Below are 21005 nucleotides of genomic sequence, written 5' to 3' on the forward strand. Positions count from 1 at the left end.
ACCTATCTTTGTGTGGTATCCATCTGTAGGGGGGGTATACAACGTTTAGCACGCATTTTTTACCAAGCACTACCATTACAACGCAGGCATTATCACCCATACCATTACAACGCATTGCGCTGGGGGGCGCTCTAGGATAGGGAATAAGTTTAATTTTATATCCAACACCTTCCCTAGTGTCCACGGGGACTGGAGTTGGAATATAAAATTATACTTACCACTATCCAGCACCTCAAAGCGCTATGCTTTGTAACGGTATTCGTTGTAAATACCGCGTTGTAAAGGTATGCGTGGTAATAGTATGCGTGCTAACGTCATACATCCGTAGGGGGGTGATTGCTCGTCTGTACGATCCTAGGAGGGGAACCTCGCCAGGAGGCCTCTCGACTTCACTCGGCCAGCCCTAAGATCCCCTTTCCAACAGGGAGGAATACAAAAAATTAAACTTACCTTCAGGCCTGGTCCCGCGTCTCTGCTCCTGCTCTCCTGTCTCTGATCCTGGAAACGGAAGCAGGCATCCAGGTTGCCTCCCCTAAGCCAATCACAATGCTGCAAAGTGGCATTGTGATTAGTCTGAGCGTTGTGACACGGCACTCAGCCAGGGCCTAGCGGGATGGGCATGTTCTCCACAAGGCTGTAATGCAGCCTGCATGGAGAACAGGGAACTGCGCATGACTGGTTATGGAGGCCCAAGAGTGCTGACCAAACAGTCATTGCACACTTAGGAGTGGGCAAACCACTCCTCCCATGCTTCCAGCACAGAGCAGCACTGGCCACCCGCCCGCAATGCAGACGGACACGGACCATAAAATGATAATACCTGAGTTATCATCATTTTATGTTTTTAAAGTTGACACTGCTGTGAAGCTGTGGAGCGACGCTTATAGCGGAGGAGCCGCCACTGCTTGTGCATTAACCCGCTAAGCTGCCTCACATTGTTTCTGTCCTGAATGTTGCATTTGGCTCGAAGCAGTAAGCAGTGGGTTTGCACCCGCACTTCCTGGAAATGTCACAGGTGCCATGTGCCAGGGTCGCACTGAAGGGTTGTGCGCATGTCTGTGACACCTCCCAGAGGCGGATCTGAGTGCAGGGCCTTGTCAAGGATTGTTGCTTCATAAACTCAGGACACCAGAGGCCTCTTTCACCACAACCCCCGTTTAACACCATCAGGGCTTGTAGGAGGGAAGTAAAGGACAACTTCCGGGACACAGGGTGCACTGCTGGGCAAAACTTGCGACTTCAAGATTAATGAGCTGTATCTTGGCAGCGAAAAGAAAATGTGTAAATTAGGAATTTAATGGCTGTAAATTGGAAAGCAGTGGGAGGCTCAACGCTGCCATCTTGTGTTCAGAGAAGAACTGCAGAACAAACCAACACCATCCTTGAAGGGGGCAGCGCTCTTCTTTCTGTATGAACACTGCAAAGTAAACACTTCAACCCACAGGGACCTCTGACGAAAAGATTTCTGTGTTTATCATACCCGTGTAATTATACAACAATCTGCAACAACTGCTAAAGTTGTGAGTTGACCATTCACACGACAGGAGAGGGTCTCCAGCAAAAAACATGTATTAATATATTTATAAATATGTACATTTAATTGTGCCTCTGTTAGTCTGAGTACTCCCCTCTTGACATTCCTTTTTTTTAATTTTTCAATTCAATTAAATTTTTATTCATTATGATTTGGAATTCCGAAGAATTCCACATAAAAATACATCTTAAAAACAACATTACATTCCATAAAAATTACCAATCTAAATGAATTGTATAATTTCATAAAATCACTAATGAACATATCAGTAGCAGCTGCCAGAGGGGATGAACCATGAACAGTCAGATTACTGTGCATGAATACTTACAGCTTTATACGGAGTTATAATCTAATATTATCATAGAACATTCAGAATTTAAACTTATTGTAAAGTGCAAAAATTTTAAATTCGCTATACAGTACTAGATCTTGAACAGAATAACCATATAATGAAAAACAATAATTTTTCTACTCAAATACTGTACTGTATGATCCGCAGCATAATGACAGTGCAAGAATAGTTCAATACTGTAGACTCACATTTTTCAGCGTGAAGTACACGTTAGTTAGCAACAAAACAAGGATGTAATAAGGTGCCCGAGATCATACAGAATGTATAATTAGCAGCAAAAAAAGTTTGTAAAAGTTCACGTGCTTGGTTACAAACATAGTAAATCAGCCTTAAATAACGAAGGGTCGAGAAAGTGCAAGTGCTCAGTGCATACATATTAAATAGAAGCTTACTGCTTTAGTATATACTTAAAAATTGTTTAAAAAAACAAAACATTTTAAAACACATTAGTTCAGATGGGGGAGACAGCTGACATTTCCTGGCCTCTTCTGCCGTGGCGATATTATATTTAAAAAAAAAAAATCCTTAAGTATCTACGACATGTCGATTGTTTTTTTTTTTTATTATTAAATACCTGGTGCAATCAACAATCCATACATTTTATAAATACTTCAATTAGAAAAACATTGTACACAAATTATTTGTAGCAATAAGAATCAAACAGTATATAAACTAAAATCAGACTTTTCACTACTAGAAAACTTAATATATATACACAACATCACTACACATGTATCAAGGTCAGGGAGCAAATGCTAAAAAGACATAGTATTTATTTGCATAGGGCCGATTTAGAGGTGGCAATACCTCCAACCCTTGAGGGAGGCCCAGATGTTCTTCCCCATATCCCTCATTCTCCTGCCTCTCCGGGTATAGAGGGAGGATTCGATGTTATGAATCCCCAAGACTCTAGAAGCCACATCTGGAAGGAGGGGGCCGTAGTGTCCTTCCAGCCTGCAGCCAGCAATATCCGAAGAACTGCCACACATGTAAAAACAAAGGCTTCCTCCTCCTTATTCAGACCCAAGTTACAATCGGTTCCTATTATCCTTAGGATAGGGGATAAGTTAATCTTAACACCTAGCAGCCCCTCCCAAAATGTTTTAATCTCAGCACAAATTTCGCTTAGTTTTTTTCAGTGATAAAACATGCACCATATTAGCAGGCCCTTCTTGACACCTTGGGCATTTATCGTCGTCCCTTTTACCCCAATCAAAGAGCTTGGCTGGTGTGAAGTATAAGTTAAACAAAGTTTTATAGTGTTGAGCTCTCAGATTCGTGGAGCAGAACAGTTTCCCAGCCAATTGCAGCGCCTTATCTAAGTCAACATCGAATCCCCTAGTTTCAATATCCAAGAGGCCTCAACCTTATCCATATTGTCTTGTATTGTTGAGATTAGTGACCAGTAAATCATATTAATTTTAATACCTCCTCCCAAAAGATACACTACCATATTGATTTTACCTCCTGGGAAAATCAGCGGCCTAATACTCGTGAATGTTTGATACATTTGTAAGAACTTAAAGCCTTGATTGGCAGGGATTTCAAATTTTGTTGAATATCGTCAAAAGTCATCAAATTATTCCCTTCAAATAGATCCCCTACTCTTCTAATTCCTTGATGCTCCCACGATCTCCACAGCCTATCATTGCTAAGGTGTGGAAAGATACTGGAGTTCCAGAGGGGTGTGTAAAGTTAAATTTCAGAATTGCCATCGATTTCTGAACTACTTTCCAGACCCCCCAGACGCTGTCTAGCACCTTATATCTCTTTTTGTTATAATAGCGTCTGTCTGTCTTACGCAGCAGGAACCCCACAACTTCTCTACCTAAGAGCAATTCAAAGATAGATGGGGGATTTACTTTCCCAAACGGGGAGTCAGACAAGTTTGTAGCACAGTCTAATAATATTGCCATCTGACTAAAAAGACAGGCCACATGATAAAATCTTATATTGGAAACAGCGAGCCCTCCCTTATCTTGCGGCAGAGACAGATATTTCATAGGTCTAGTTTTCCCATACTGTCAGATAAAATTCACAAAAACTGCCTCTATAGATTTTAACACTCCATCCCCCAGCGAAAAAGATACAGTAATTTAGGGAGCATGGTCATCTTGAGCACATTCGCTCTCACTATTATAGACATATGTCTGGAGTCTATTCTTTTTAACTCTGCCGCCATTGAGGTAGCAAGTGGGATAAAATTCTCTATAATAATTGTATCCATTACAGGGCTAATCCTAACCCCAAAATAAACTGCTAAATCCATGTATCTTCCATCCTGCTTTATAATATTACTCGAACAGATTATCTGGGTCTTACTTTCATTGAGAAGGTACCCTGAACAATGACCAACTTCCGTAGTTATCCCTATAAGAGCAGTCAAAGCTGTATCGGGTTCTGTAGTTGTTATAGCCAAATCATCGGTATAAGCCAGCAGCTTGGTTTCAAACCTGTTACAAACCACTGGCTTAATACTCTCACACCCTAGTATCCTCCGTACCAGTGGATCAATGTACAGGGCAAATAGGATTGGCGAGCAGGGGCACCCTTGTCTAGTCCCCCATGAGATATACATTTCATCTGAGCTGCTTCCCATTAGTTGAATTCTGGCTATAGGACCAGCATACATAGCTTTTATAGCACTCATTATTTTAGGGCCAAAGCCCCTCCATTCCAATATCCCCCACGTGATGCGATCAAAGGCCTTTTCCGCGTCCAGAAGGATCATGGCAATTCGTCCACCTGTGACAGGCTGCACATCAAACAACGTGATGGGCCGCCTGATATTGTCAGTTGTCCCTCGACCCGGGATAAACCCATGCTGCCACGGGGAAACCAGACCGCCAATGACCCCTCCCAGTCTTTTAGCCAAGACCTTAGCATAGATTTTAGTATCCGTATTTATGAGGGATATTTGACGATACGAACCAGGATCCTCCTTAGGCTTGCCCTTTTTTTGGAAGACAATGATATTCGTTTCTTTCCAGGAATCTGGAATTTTCCCAGGAAAAGATTATGCCATTAAACAAGTCCAACAGCAGGGGAGCTATCACAACCTGTAAACATTTGTATAATTCAAGCAGGATACTATCTGGCCCTGTAGCCTTCCCTGCTGATAAATCCTGGAGTGCTTCTTCCACTTCACTTAGTGCCAGATCATTATCCAACGCCGCTCTATCCTGCTCGGCCATATTAGGGGCGAAATCTTCAAACGCCAAACTAGCAAAATCTGCCCTGTCCTCTTCCTTATATAATTTTTGATACAAATTCTTCAAAAACGTGCGATATCCTCTGGCTCAGCATACTCCTGGTTTCCTTCATGTATTTTCGTTATTATATTTCTGCTATAGCCCTGCCTATTCCTTAATGCTAGGAGTTTACCCGCCTGCTCTCCAGTCTCATACATCCTACCCCTGTATGTCTGCTACTCATTGGCGTTTTTCTGAGCTATCCACTTATGTAATTCTGCCTTGATAGCTAGTTTCTTCTGCTGACTGCCATCGGCCTCATTTCCATGTGATATATCCCTTATATGCTGCTCTTCTGCCTCTGCCAGCTGACCCACCAATTTCTCATGCTCCTCTCGGACCTCTTTCCTCAGCCTAGCAGAGAAGCTGATCATCTCACCTTTGTTTGCTGCCTTAAATGAGTCCCATACACTATTTTGGATGCATTGTACCGATTTATATCAAAGAAGTTTTGGGCCCGGTTCTTTAAATGTTCTACGAATTTGGGATCCACAAGCAATCTCCTCGCAAAAGTCCATCTGGATTGAAAGTTATTAACCTTATCTATTTCATATAGTGAAATTAGTGGTCTATGATCGGAGATCACTTTTGGTAATTTTTTAATGCCTGCTCTCCGCGCCTCCGTAGAAGAAATAAGAAAATAGTCCAGCTTAGTATACTTCCTAAAAGGGCATGAAAAATAGGTGAACACTGGATTTTGAGGTTCCTTATCCCCCCACACATCCATAAAAGTATGTGATTTAATTTAGGAGCTCAGAGCTCTAAATACCTTGGGCTTACGGCCGGCATACTTTACATTATTGTCGATATCTACAAGATCTGCAGAGATATTAAAGTCCCCACACACTACAAGGGGCATGGCCAGTTCAATAATTCAACCTCCCGTTGATCGAAAACCTCCGGTTCATCCGGATTTGAGCCGTAGATTGTACAAGGTGTAAACACCACCTCAAGTTCCACAATTGCCCACCTGCCCAAGGTATCTGCCAAGCAGCGTCTAGCACCACCCAAACTGGATTCAGCCAGTATTGACACCCCTCTAAACAGTAGATGTCTGTGTGGAGCATGCCAACAGATCAAACCCTTTAATACTTAAAAAATGTGTTTTTGGCCCAGGGTAGATGAGTCTGCTGTAAGCAAATCATGTCTAACTGATTCGATCTAAAAATTTCCCCGAGCCTCTGTCTCTTACTCCAATCATTCAGGCTCCCTATATTAATTGAGCAGATCTTAAGCTTTCCCATTGTTCTCTACTGAGTTATCGCCTGACCATCGTCTCAGCTGAAACCGATGATTTACAGAAAACGCTTTAAACCAAACAAAAACAGCATAGCAACAGGGGATTTCCTTTTGTTTTCTTTTTATCCCTCCCTTCCTAGTGAAGTGCAACCCACCACCCCCCCTTATCCCACGGATATATGTCTCCTAGTGTCTGACCCTTCTAAGCCCTCCTGAACCCCCAGCACTCTGAGTTTTTTTTCTCCTTTGTCTACTTTCAAACTCTTCTAGTTTCCAGTGAATGTCTTTGATTTGAGCGCCTTGGGCCTCCACCAGGGTTATAACACTTGTTGCATCTGCTTTCGTAGCCACGATTCTCTCTTCAAAATTCGCCACTCTCTCTCCCATATTTGAGAAAGCTTTAGAGAGCTTCCTAACAACCCCCTGCATTTTGCTCATCCCTGCCTGAGGTTTCCGGCTATCCTGTTGTGTTTCCTCTCTGTGTGCCAGGATAGCTTGGTGTATTTGTGGTAAATAAAATTTACAGGGCTATTTTTCAATACATTAAATGATAGCTCAATCTCAATAAAAATTAGAGGCAGAGTCCGTGGTATCTGAGTCATACGGGCTTTAATTCATTGGCTCGAGCCAAGGGACATCGGGTTCCATCACCACTAAGGTTCAGGAAGGGATATTCAACATTTTATTGACAGCACACAATATATATAGTAAAACGGTATAATTGCATTGAATACAGGAGGCGTAACAAGTGAAAAGAAGAAGATAAGAACTTATGGGCGTGAAAAGAAGGCGTGTAATAGGCATACACGGAGGTGTGTGATGTGGACGTCACAGAAAGTGTCATAGGTGGGTGGATGCATAGAGGAAATCTGCAGATTCAGCAGGAACTTTGGCATAGATGTACAGATGCGTAGATGCGCACGCAACTAGTATGACGTGAGATTGTCGTGTAACTGGGGAGAACTGGGGCTTGACTTTAGTACTAGTAGAGGAGACAGAAGTCTGGGATGTCAGAACGACCTGGACCTATAACATATCTGATATCTAGTGTTTGGAGGATGTATTATCTGGAGTAAAAGGTCTCTCGGACAGAGGCTATTCATCACTGAATGCTAGTGGGTGCATATGTGTCTTGGTGCAATGCGCGGGGCCATGGGCCTACTATGGCAACGGGAGCAGTAAATTACTTGCATGGAGACAGGAAGGCCGGGCCCTTTGCTCTGTAGCCGGGAATATGTTTACCTATATCACTAGACTGGAATGTGTTTTCGAGGAGGCTGGACAGATAACTGTAGGCAAAATACTGTCTTGGCAGGCAGGCCAGGCTGAGCCAGGCACCGCTTCGCTTGGCAGGAAGTAAGGCAGAGGTCAGGGATGCATACCTAAACGGCAGCTTTTCAGAGGCAGAAGTGGTTCGGAAACAGAAATCAGGGCCTAGCTCGGCTAAGCCAGGAAAACGTGCATTTCTCGATGCTAAAAGGATACCATGTAAAGACGTTGGCATGGCATGTTTAAAGACTGAATTATCGATCCATTCATGGTGGATCTGGTAGATGACATGTTGACGTTGGACGCAAATGCATATGCGTCTTCATTCTCGGCCATGGAGGGGAATGCATGGGGTTCATGCACATACATGGAACGTTGGGGTACACGATAGGGGACATACTAGGCCATATAAAATTCAATTTTCCTCATTCCCTCCTTGTCCCCTACGTTCCCTTCAGGATATATCTATCTTCATGAGTCCATCTATCTGTTCGTATAACATCATTTGCTTGTCTCTTTTCATTCGGGCACGAGAACGAGAACTTGGACTGGGAATACAATCTGTGGCGCACAAGACGCAAACCGCTGGCCCACATTGCAGACAGAGACAACAACTGAATACTATGAGCAGTATTATTCCTAGGAATGACAGTACTTTCCATCCCCAGGCTGATATCACGTTCCAGAGCCAGCCGGACCAAGTCCAGGTGCCTGGATTCTGGTGTAGCTGATTAGCTATTTTATGAAGCCGTGTTATGGCTCTGTATACTGACGGTGCATTATTTGGAATGAAAATGCAACAACTGGATCCGATCACTCTACAAGCTCCACCCCTATCTGCCAGGATGACGTCAAGGACAAGGCAATTTTGAAGAACGACAAGTCTCATAGCAGACTGCTCTTCTGTTAAGTTACCTAGGGCAAAAGTAGTTTCATTCACTACTGCTTCAAGGGTTCTGGTCAACCTATGTATCACTTTGCTGTTTTGTACGGGACCTATGAACCAGAAATATCCTTTAATGTAATCTTTGTACTGGTCCCATGCTGATTCAGAATAGTCGATAACTGGGGGAAGATCTCTCTTATCTCTGACGTGCACTAGATGGGCATTTCTGTAATAACCGGGTGGGGCTAGAAAAACTGGTGGCAGTAGGAATGCAATATAACATGTTCCATCCCAATTGATGGGCAAACGTACATAAGCTGTCTGACCACAAATGAAATAGGAATGACGGGAGGCTTTGAATGTAGACTTGCCTTTATCACTGAATTCGACTACTGTATTACAATCACTGTGTCCTAGGTGTACTGAACCATTCTTTATAACACATAATTCACCTTTCACTGGTAAAACTGAAATAGAGGGTAAGTTCGAACTAGTCTCAGACTGGACATTCAAAATCATGAGGTTAAGAGAAAAATTACCCAAATCATACACTTCATTTTCTAGATCAGTACCTGTCATTTGGGGAAGACCCTCCTTGTCTGGGAAACATGCCTTATTCATAAATGTATTCAAGTTTCCCCATATCCAATTGCCTTGGGAAACTTTGGACTTACTGTCTAATGAGGACAATAACGCAAACCATGCACCACACGAACCATTGTGTGTAAACGGATAAGGAAAGAGAGGCAGAGCTCCCTTCATTTTCTGGTAAGGGGGGAGTCGGCCACATACCCAACAATTAGTGGCATTGCTGGTCTGGTGAGAATGGTGTAACATACGGATAAAAGAATTGTTGCGCAGTGCAAGGCGATAGGATAACTCGTGTGGGGGCAGGTCACTAAAAGTGTGCTCTACAGTGTCATTAGAAGAGGAATGTACATGCGAACCAAGAGAAGGAAAAAATACATGTAACATCCAACTTATGCATATGATCGTAAGACTCAGAAAAAACATAAAAAGTAACGTAATAATGCAACGACTTCGGAGATTTTTACAATACTCCTTTTTCTTGATCTCCTGTCTATCTCTCTCACTATGTGGGTCTATCTTATACATGTCAGAAACCTGTCTAACCGCTTCACCCGAGGGGGACTTAAACAATTAAACGCTGTCTGACTTACTAGACCTCAACTTAGATTTATACTCCTGCGGCGGAGTTTTCTCTAACAGGGGGAGTTTAGAGTCTGTGTCTGGGCAGTCCTTGAAAGTTACAGTTTTTGGAGGCAGTCCATGAAATCGCTTCACGTGGCTGGAGTGGAGCCACCCCTTCCGCCCTTCGAGTTTCACCGCGGTCCTTGTGGTCATCAGAACGACTTTTGGCTCCTTCCAACGGGGCTCCAGAGGGCTTGATCGGTCAAAATTTCGTACCACTACGATATCACCGGGTACGATTTCATGCGGTTTCACCTCGGTGTTGTCTGGGAAGGCAGCCGCGACCTGTGAACGACAAGATTGTAGTGCAGACATCAAGGAAGCCAAGTAATCTGTCAGCATGTTACTATCGACATCAGTGATTTTGCGAGGCATAGGTGTACCCCACATGTTTGGGGGACGACCAAAAACTATTTCATACAGTGACAAACCAGTTCTGGAATGGGCTACCATACGCATGTAAAAGAGGGCAACTGGAAGGGCTACTATCCAATCTACACCTTTTTCTGCACAGACCTTTGCTAAACATGTTTTCAGAGTCTGATTGTGTCGCTCGACAAGACCTGCTGCTTCGGGATGTCGGACGCAGTGGAACTTCCACTGGTACCCTAACAAGAGGGAAACCTGTTTCATAAGCTCGGACGAGAATGGCTGTCCATTATCTGAATACAAGACACGGGGCAAACCGTATTGAGGGAAAAACTCGCGAACCAACTGCCTGGCAGTGGTCACGGCAGTATAATCTGGGACTGGATATGCTTCTGTCCATCTGGAAAGGGCACATACAACTACGAGGACGTACTTGAATCCTCGACAGCGATCCATCTGGATATAATCCATCTGGAGGACTTCAAAAGGGTGATCAGGAGGATGAAATCCACCTTGTTCTACGGGAATGCCTTTGCCTGGATTGAACTGACAACAGATCATGCAAGTACGCACTTTCTGTTTTGCTGCTGCTCGTAAATGCTTGTTGAACCAAAGGTTTTGAATGCTGTCTAACATGGCTTTTTCTCCTAAGTGTGCTGGACTATGTGCTGTATTAATGATAACTTGAACCATGGAGTCGGGGAGAAACCATGTGGCTTTCCCCTTTGTCATCCATCCCTGGTCAGTCTGGACACCTCCTTGTTCAGTCCATTTCTTGATTTCGTCTGGAATAGCATGTGTCTGTATGTCTAGTACATCTTGTGTGGGATCCCTGACTGTCATGCAATGCGTCAGTGATGGAACTACTGTCTTTGTCGTGTCAGCTGGAATGTCTGTATATGTCTGAGCTGTAAGCTTGGCTGTTCGATCTGCCAGGTCGTTACCCTGGGAAATGACGTCGGTGACTTTCGTATGTGCTTTGCACTTCATGATGGCTATGGCTGTAGGCAAGTGTATTGCTTCTAACAGAGCTTGAATGAGGGGACCATGCTGTATCTTGGCACCGTGGGAGGTCATGAAACCTCGTTCTTGCCAGAGGACTCCGAAGTCGTGAACGACTCCGAATGCATAACGTGAATCTGTGTATATGTTAACTTTCAGGTTCTTAGCTCGAATGCAGGCTTGGGTCAGAGCGATGAGCTCTGCTGCTTGGGCAGACAGGGTGTCAATATGATGTGTTTCTATGACTTCAGTTTCAGTGGTTACTGCATATGCGGCCACTAACTCTCCTGTACTTGTTCTCATACATGAACCATCTACATAAAGTGTCAGGTCTGGGTCTAGTAATGCAATGTCTGTCAAGTCTTGTCTTGGCTTCGTCATAGTGTTAATGACTTCCACACAGTCATGTGGTGTAGGGTCTGCTGTAATCGAGGGTAACAGTGTAGCAGGGTTTAAAATATTGCAACGTCTGATTTCTATGTGTGGCTGAAATAGTGTCAGTTCATAACCTGTCAATCGTGCTATGGTCAAGTGCTGAGTCTGTGTTCGGTTTAAAAGAACTTCCACGGAGTGTGGAACCTGTACTGTCAGGGGATGTCCTAATACTATGGAATCGCTTTGTCTGATTGCTAGAGCTGTTGCTGCAACTGACTTGAGGCACGCAGGCAAAGCCTGGGCTACTGGATCTAATGTACTAGAAAAATAAGCACATGGCTTGTCTGAACCTGCCTGATCTTGTGTGAGTACAGATAATGCTGTACCTTCGCGTTCAGTGACAAAAAGTGTAAAAGGTTTGCTGTAACATGGTGTCGCTAAAACAGGTGCTTGACATAGGGCTTTCTTCAATGCGTCAAAAGCAAGTGTATGTTCCTGAGTCCAAGGGAGGACAGTCGATGTCGCTGCCTCCTGTGTTGTCAACTGTATGAGTGGCTTGGCTAGATATGCGTACTGAGGAATCCATTGTCTACAGTAAGAGGTGAGGCCTATGAAGACCCGTACTTCCTTCTGTGTCTTGGGCTGTGGCAGATGTGCAATTAACTGGATGCGGTCAGGTGTTAGCTGTCTACCCCACTTGGACAGCAAGTGACAAGGTAAACAACTTGCTGGACACAGAATTGTAGCTTCGAAGGGGAAACCTTATGCCCCTTTTCTGCTAGAAAATACAGGACTGTCAGTGATGCACGTTCACAGTCACGTTCTGTTCGGGCAGTGATCAATGGGTCATCGACATATTGGAGCAGAGCAGTGTCAGTAGGCATGTGAATACTGTCTAGTTGTCGTTTCAGGGCTTGACTGTAAATACTAGGACTTTCCGTGAACCCTTGAGGTGCACGTGCAAATTTGAAGCTTCGGCCATTTAAACAGAATCCGAAAAGGTACTGGCTTTCCGGATGAATGGGGACACTAAAGAAGGCATTCTTGAGGTCAATTACAGTAAAGAACGCTGCTTCGGAATCAATAGCAGTCAATAGGGAAGAAATATCTGGGACCACTGGGTACCGGGGTATGATACATTTGTTAAGTTCTCGAAGGTCGATCACCAGTCTGTACACTGGAGGTGCATTTGGGTCTGTTCGTTTAAGAATCGGAATGATAGGAGAATTACATACATTGGAGTCAGTTTCTACAACCACTTCTTGAGCAATGAGCTCGTCAATAATTTTCAGTAAGGCTGCTACAGCCTCAGGTGGCAACTTGTATTGTCGGATTCGGGGCAGTACAATTCCTTGTTTCAGAGTGACACGATATGGTGTAATATGCATACAACCTACATCAGTTGGGCCTTGCGCCCATAAATGCTGTGGTACATTCTGCAATCGTGGATCAAAATCTCTTAACACATAGTGTCCTTTAAAGTCACGTAGAAACAATCTCACTCCTTCTGGAGAACAACAAATAACTGCTCCTAGTTCTTTCAATGTCTTGATACCAAGTAAGTTTTCGGGACATGATTTCGTAAGTAATAAGTCTGTAGTACGAGACAATGGACCAACTTCTAGGGAAACTGGCTTTGACACTTCGTTAACAATAGGCTTTCCTGAAAAACCCAGGGAAACGTTTCTTGAGCCTGAGAGGGGAGCCCCTGGAACCTCGTCATGACTGATAGTAGTTCTACTTGCCCCTGTGTCAATCAAAAATTTTCTGTTTTTCCCTAATACCTGACTGTGTACATAGGGACCCTCTTGATCTACAGGAACCTCGATAAGAGGCAAACCAACTTCCCTCTCTAGGCTGTTTCATGAATACTGTTGATAGTCTGGATAATCTGACTGTGCATACTGGTACATTTGCTGTGTAACATGTTGTGTGGCAGCTATAGGCTGGGGTACGGCTACTGTCTGTTGTGCATTCTGGGGATGTTGCGTGTTCTGCGGAACATGTTCCTGTCTAGAAGGACGCGGTCTTTCTTTCGTCTTGCCTGTAGCTATGTTGTGTTTCAGAACTGCACATTCATTCACATAATGACCTGGCTGTTTACAGTAATTGCATGTCCCTTTAACAGGAGCTGCAGAATGACTGGTCTGTGTAGTACCCCTCTTCTGGCTGTCAGCTGGAACAGATTGTGCAACTAGCACTTTCATTTTCGTGTCTTTCATGCGTCTTTTCTCGTGTTCTTGCTCTTCTCTAATTCGGTTCTGGTGGTACTGTAACATTTGTAACATCTGTGAAGGGGTGTTAGCTTGCCAAGTACTTTCGACTTTCAGTACTCTATTCTTAACTTGTGGTAAAGAATTCTCTACTAGTTTGGTCACAAAAAGATGTGGATATGATTCACTACTTGTTTTCAGGCCACTGTTAATAATGAAACATTTCTTGAATCTGGAATAAAAATCACTAGTGTCTTCATCCTGTTTCTGTTTGCAGGCTGAGATGGCATCCCAGTCTTCCTTTTTCGTGGTTAGTAATCTTGGCAAAACCTGAACTAATAACTCGGGCATGCTTTGGCTTTATCACCGAGACCAGTACCTGGAATTCGTGTATTTTCTTCGTTTTCTAATACTGCCCAGTCTATCTTTTTCTCTCCCACCTCCCAATCTTTTTCTTTAAGTTTTTCGTAAATACCCGCAGGCAACAGGACTTTTAACATTTTAAGTATATTGGGATACGTGTACTCTCCCATGCGGAGCATGTCTTTTAATTCACGGTGAAACCCAGCTGGGTCTTTATCATGACAAGGCACTAACTTTTTCATTTCCAATAGTTCTATTTTCGTCAAGGGGGTGTAAACAAATACTCGTTGGAGCGCACCTCCCGCTGTCTGAACGGGATGCACTTCTCGTAAGGGATTCTGTCTGTCTATGTAAAAACCTTTTCTGACTGGGGGTGGAACAGGAACGAGATGTGGAGTCAAGAACGTTCTGTACTTGTGTCGTTGTTCTAGAATGACATTAATCAAATCGGTACCTAGGCCTCTCCATCTATTCAGGAGTAACTCTTCTAATACATTCTGTAGGGGACCTGGATCAGAATGCTGACTTTTATACAGTGTAATGAGGTGCTGGATCATGTACATACCGACTAGCCGCTGTTCGTCTGGGGAAAGATTCAAAAACGTCTGTGCCACTACGTCGTCTGGATATATACTAGAATTACCAGCCCATTGGACTGCTGATCGGGCTAATTCCTGTTCATGCATGGTACTAAGTTCACTATAACCTAGTCGTAATTTCAGTACTTTATCGGTGGCTTGGAATAAATGTTCAAGAGAACATTGTTCTGGTATGGGAGGAAGAAAAGATTTCTTGCATTCTAGTCGTATGGGTCTGTCAAAGGGTCTTGCCCTACCTACGTACGCTATTCTGTCTGTGTCTTCAGTGTCTAGATTACCGTCATCTGAGACGTCATCATCCTCTTTCTCGGCTTCTCTCGTTACTCTTTCCCTTTCATGAATGCTTATTATTTCTTTACGAATCTTTCTGTACATGGATTCTATGCAAGCTTGTTTACTATGCTTTCCATCAGCTATGTTATCACTCCATTTTATCAAAGCTTTCATCTCGTCTTTGTCGTAACCTGGCCGATCTTATTCCCTTATCAAACAATTTATCAAAAACTGTAAAATCATACTTTGAGTCTCCACTTTCCTGTGTGCCATGGCCTCGTGTATACTTTCCGATCTTTCCCCCGTTCTGATAAAATCATATATGTTGTCTAAATGTTCCTTCATGTCTGGAAAAAGGGTCAGATAGTTTGTAACACGTCTTAGACGTATGGAAAATAATATCATATTGTCTTTGCCTGGTACTGGATCATATCTGCAATCAGTAAGGAACTGTTTAAGGGCTGCATAGGTAGTTACTTTAGGCATACGTTGCAATGCTGCTTCTCTGAGCGTGGTTCGCTTAACTTGAGGCGGGGTGACAGGAATACCTCCTACTGCCCCTCCTGAAACGTGATCGTCAGCTAATACTGGGTGCGATGTCGTTGGCGGTGTCGTGACTGGCAAAGTAGGTACAGGTGAAGTAAGCTGGACCTGGGGCTGAACCTGGGGAACGGGCTGGGTGAACGGATTGCCAGGGCCCGTGACAGGGGAAACAGTAACAGGGGGAACAGTGACAGGAATCGTATTATCGACAGGTTGAGCAGGTTGAGCAGGCGGGGGAGGATGATTTGTATTTACATATGCTGGGACAGTATCGTCTAAGTAGGAAGAAAGGAAAATGTCAGCTGCGGTCGGTTTATGACGTAGCTTAGTCGGGACCAATGGTGGCGGCAAATTACAGGGTACTTCCGGGGTCGCCGTAGGCAGGCCCTCGGCGAGAAGGGGATACATGCCTTTAATAAGGGCATTTCTTTGTCGATCTAACTGTTCTGCTCTGACTCGTTCACCTTCTTCTAGTAATTCTTTTTCTTGGGCTTTTTCTGAAGCTTCCCTACTTTTCTCTGCTTTCCTAAATTCTTTCTCTGTTCTTTTATGCGCTTCTTTACGCCATAATTCTATGGCATCTTTCTGGGATTGTCTGGCTTTCTTTTTCCATAATGCTTCCTCTACTCTCATGATGCACTCAGCATCCCATGTTCCTGAAACAGGCCATCTATATTTCTCGTCCAGATTCTTGGTGTAGTCCACCCATAAGTCTAAGTACAGTATGGCATCTAAGCAGTGCTTGTGGTACATAAAATGTCCTGGAGTGTCCCTAGGCGGGACAGGAACTGCTTCCTCGAGTATCCCTTTCCTAGTTCCTATCTGACGTAATTTCGAGAACAGAGGCATGATTACTTTTACTTGAACGTGAACACAATAAACACAGTAATGAATTGCAAACAATCATTCATACCACGACATCAAACACATTAAAACATTTCAAACAGATACTGTCTAGTACATTGAAAAACACAATACTGGAAATCTCGAGAAACAATACTAGAATACTTGAAATACTAGATGCACTGCTTAAACAGTACAGAACATACCGGTCCCATAAAGAGACACCTCATACCGTATTCACCGAAGTGAACACGTCTCGACCGGGTCTGTGTACCCAGACCCGTCTTGACCGGGCACAAATTAATGAACCCGTCTTGATGCGTGCCCAGCAACGGTACTCACCGGGAAGCAAAACTTGAAGGCCTCGGAAACTTGATACTGGACTGGACTGGACTGCTACGACGTCTGGTTACTGCTACGCACTACGCATGCGCTTCGGAATAGGTGGGCCTCTGGATACCTCGGACCTTGCTCTCTCGGCTTGGGCTCTGGTCGGGACTCTCCGCATTCCTCACCGCCTCGTCTGGATGCCGGACCACAATCTCCGTCTCCTCCGTCGGCCTGAGGGAGATAGCAGGAAAACCCGCAGGTGCGCGCAGACGTCCGTCACAGCCGCAGAAGGGGTCAGGGGCCTGCGTACATCGGCGGCGCATGGGGAAGGGGAGGGGTCCCTATTCGGGCGCCAGATTATGTGGTAAATAAAATTTACCGGACTATTTTTCTATACATTAAATGATAGCTCAATCTCAATAAAAATTAGAGGCAGAGTCCGTGGTATCTGAGTCATACGGGCTTTAATTCATTGGCTCGAGCCAAGGGACATCGGGTTCCATCACCACTAAGGTTCAGGAAGGGATATTCAACATTTTATTGACAGCACACAATATATATAGTAAAACGGTATAATTGCATTGAATACAGGAGGCGTAACAAGTGAAAAGAAGAAGATAAGAACTTATGGGCGTGAAAAGAAGGCGTGTAATAGGCGTACACGGAGGTGTGTGATGTGGACGTCACAGAAAGTGTCATAGGTGGGTGGATGCATAGAGGAAATCTGCAGATTCAGCAGGAACTTTGGCATAGATGTACAGATGCGTAGATGCGCACGCAACTAGTATGACGTGAGATTTTCGTGTAACTGGGGAGAACTGGGGCTTGACTTTAGTACTAGTAGAGGAGACAGAAGTCTGGGATGTCAGAACGACCTGGACCTATAACATATCTGATATCTAGTGTTTGGAGGATGTATTATCTGGAGTAAAAGGTCTCTCGGACAGAGGCTATTCATCACTGAATGCTAGTGGGTGCATACGTGTCTTGGTGCAATGCGCGGGGCCATGGGCCTACTATGGCAACGGGAGCAGTAAATTACTTGCATGGAGACAGGAAGGCCGGGCCCTTTGCTCTGTAGCCGGGAATATGTTTACCTATATCACTAGACTGGAATGTGTTTTCGAGGAGGCTGGACAGATAACTGTAGGCAAAATACTGTCTTGGCAGGCAGGCCAGGCTGAGCCAGGCACCGCTTCGCTTGGCAGGAAGTAAGGCAGAGGTCAGGGATGCATACCTAAACGGCAGCTTTTCAGAGGCAGAAGTGGTTCGGAAACAGAAATCAGGGCCTAGCTCGGCTAAGCCAGGAAAACGTGCATTTCTCGATGCTAAAAGGATACCATGTAAAGACGTTGGCATGGCATGTTTAAAGACTGAATTATCGATCCATTCATGGTGGATCTGGTAGATGACATGTTGACGTTGGACGCAAATGCATATGCGTCTTCATTCTCGGCCATGGAGGGGAATGCATGGGGTTCATGCACATACATGGAACGTTGGGTACACGATAGGGGACATACTAGGCCATATAAAATTCAATTTTCCTCATATTATATCCTGCATCGGGGGGGTTCCATCAGTCACCACCGGTAATTTACTTGAGGAAGTACATGAAAGTGGAGTGGCCGAAGAATAGTCCCATTTCAGGTCTTTCCTCCCTCTGTTCTGCGTACCACTTTGCACCAAGGATTTTTTGGATGTTATGGGGCGGTCCTCCTCACTATCCTCGGGGTCCGAATCTAATATTCATAATATTTATTACTTTCTGGCACAGAGATCATGGGCCACCTTCTGCTCTGATTCTCCTCTTCCTCCTCCTGATCCCAGAATGGTCCGACCATTTGCTTATCAGTAGTCCCATTCCCTTTGCTGCCAATATTGCCCTTATTGCCAGTATCACAGTCCTCTGTTTCCGCTACAGTATCCGAATGCTCAGGGGGGTCTAATGAAGCAATGCCTGTTAGAGCGGCAGTACTTTCATCCGAGAGTACTACACTGACCATTTTGTTTCCCTTATCTCCAGCGCCGTGACTCGGATTGCTGTCCTCTGTGCTCAGTCCATCGGGGTCACCCTGTGTCTCCACCCGGGTAGTTACCGGACTCGACTCCTTATCGCGGGTCCGGACCCCGACTTTCCCAGTACTATTCTTGATGATTACAACCAATGCTCCTGCCTCTAAACCCACAGACGGTTTCTTAGTCCGTTGCAGCAGCTCCGCTACTGAGGGACCAGATGGGCGGTTCTTGGAGGTTACTCTGCCTCTTCCTCTCCTGAGCGCCGGCAGGTCTGGCGAGAGCATCTGATGCGGACGGCCACGGGAGCTTTCTGGAGCCGCCGGGTCCATCGCGGTCTCACAATGAGCCTTGGGAGCGGCCGCTGCTGCCTTAGTCACCGCTGCACTCGTCGCCACCTTCGGAGCCAACACCAGACTCCCTCTCGCAAGCCGTTGAAGCAGCCGCACCAGGTAATCTTCAATGCAATGCCTGATTATTTGCGGCACTGCTCTGGCTCGATGTCCACAGAGGTTTACAGGAGTACAGCATCAGAGGCAGGGGCGGGGTCCCGTGGAATCCTAAATAGAGAAGTTCTTCATCCGTAAACGGGTCTTATACAAAATAAACAGCCCACCACTGCCAGCTAGTACTGCTGTCAGACTCCTAAGCGGCCGCCATCTTGCCCTAACTAGGAAACCGCTTACCGTATCCCCTCTTGACATTCCTATATAAACAGGGCATGGTTGGATGTGTAAGGTGGGGATGTGTCACTAGAGGGGAGTAAGTAAAGGATGGGGAGGAAATGAAGGTAAAACTGAAGTTGTGACACCCCTGTCTGTGCTCTGCTTTATTCCTCTCCATATCTCTTCTGTCCTGCAGGTTGGAGCAATGCTCCCTCACCAGTTCATGCTGCGAAGACCTCATCTCTGTCCTGAAAACAAACACATGTCTCATAGAGCTCAGCCTGGCTGGCAATAGAGATTTGGGAGACGCTGGAATGAAGAAGTTGTGTGCAGGCCTAAAACATCCTGGCTGCAAACTACAGACACTCAGGTACAAAGCGGTGCAGCTCTTATCAAGTCATTGATTTCTACAATAAGCATTAAGCATAAGAATATCTATGGGTCTGTGAGAAATATTGTGTGCATGTCAGTGATAGAATGTGGGGGGGTCTATGAGACAGAATGTGTGCATGTCTGTAAGACTGAATGCGAGCATATCTGTAAGGCAGAATGTGTGTAGGTCAGTGAAACAGAATTCATGTAGGTCTATGAGACATAATGTGAGTACATGTGTTAGACACTATGTTTGTAGGTCTGTGAGGCAAAATGTGTGTAGGTCTGTGGGACAGACTGTGTAGGTCTGTGAGACAGAATGTATGCAGTTCTATTAGACGGAATGTGTGCATGTCTCTGAGACAGAATGTGTGGGGGTCTGTGATACAGATTGTGTGCATGTCTTTTATAGAATGTGGAGGTGTCTGTGAGACAGAATGTGTGCAGGTCTGTTAGACAGAATGTTTGTAGGTCTGTTAGACAGAATGTTTGTAGGTCTGTGAGGCAAAATGTGGGTAGGTCTGTGAGACAGAATGCGAATAGGTCTGTGAGGCAGAATGCGTGTAGGTCTGTTAGACAGAATGTTTGTAGGTCTGTTAGACAGAATGTTTGTAGGTCTGTGAGGCAAAATGTGGGTAGGTCTGTGAGGCAGGATGTGGGTAGGTCTGTTAGACAATGTGGGTAGGTCTGTGAAACAGAATGTGGGTAGGTCTATGAAACAGAATGTGGGTATGTCTGTGAGACAGAACATAGGGGGGGTCTGTGAGACAGAATGTTTGGGGGTCCATGAGACAGAATTTCTGTGGGTTTGTGAGAGTTTGTGAGCATGTCAATGAGAGAATATGGGTGGGTCTGTGAAACAGAAGGTGAGTAAACCTGTGAGATAGGATGTGTGTAGGTCTGTGACACAGAATGCAAGTAGGTCTGTTAGACAGAATGCCTGTAGGTCTGTGAGGAAAAATGTGTATAGGTCTGTGAGACAGAATGTTGAGTAGGTCTGTGAGATAAAATGCATGTAGATCTGTGTTACAGAATGTATAGGTATATGAAACGGACTGTGTATAGTTCTATGAGACAGAATGTGGATAAGTCTGTGACAAAATATATGTAGGTATTTGAGACAAATTGTAGGTCTGTGAGACCGGATGTGGGTAGGTCTGTGAGAGTGAATGTGTGTAGGTCTGTGAGACAGAAAGTAGGTATGTCTGTGAGAAAGAATCTGTGTAGGTATAGGATACAAATTGTGTGTAGGTCTGTGAGACAGCATGTGGGTAGCTCTGTGAGACCAAATGTGTGTAG

The 21005-nt window shown here is 44.7% G+C and overlaps 1 protein-coding gene across 1 annotated transcript in view; it reads left to right on the forward strand.

The window, feature by feature from the left end:
* The window catches only part of LOC147693216 (NACHT, LRR and PYD domains-containing protein 3-like), a 566590-nt gene that overhangs the window by 496162 nt on the left and 49423 nt on the right, over positions 1-21005 (forward strand). The window contains exon 5 of the mRNA XM_086933610.1: positions 19531-19704. Coding sequence (XP_086789736.1) covers positions 19531-19704 — 174 coding nt within the window. The remainder of the gene's footprint in view (positions 1-19530; positions 19705-21005) is intronic.

This window comes from Lissotriton vulgaris, chromosome 8, assembly GCF_964263255.1.
Source record: "Lissotriton vulgaris chromosome 8, aLisVul1.2, whole genome shotgun sequence".
Lineage (NCBI taxonomy): Eukaryota > Metazoa > Chordata > Amphibia > Caudata > Salamandridae > Lissotriton > Lissotriton vulgaris.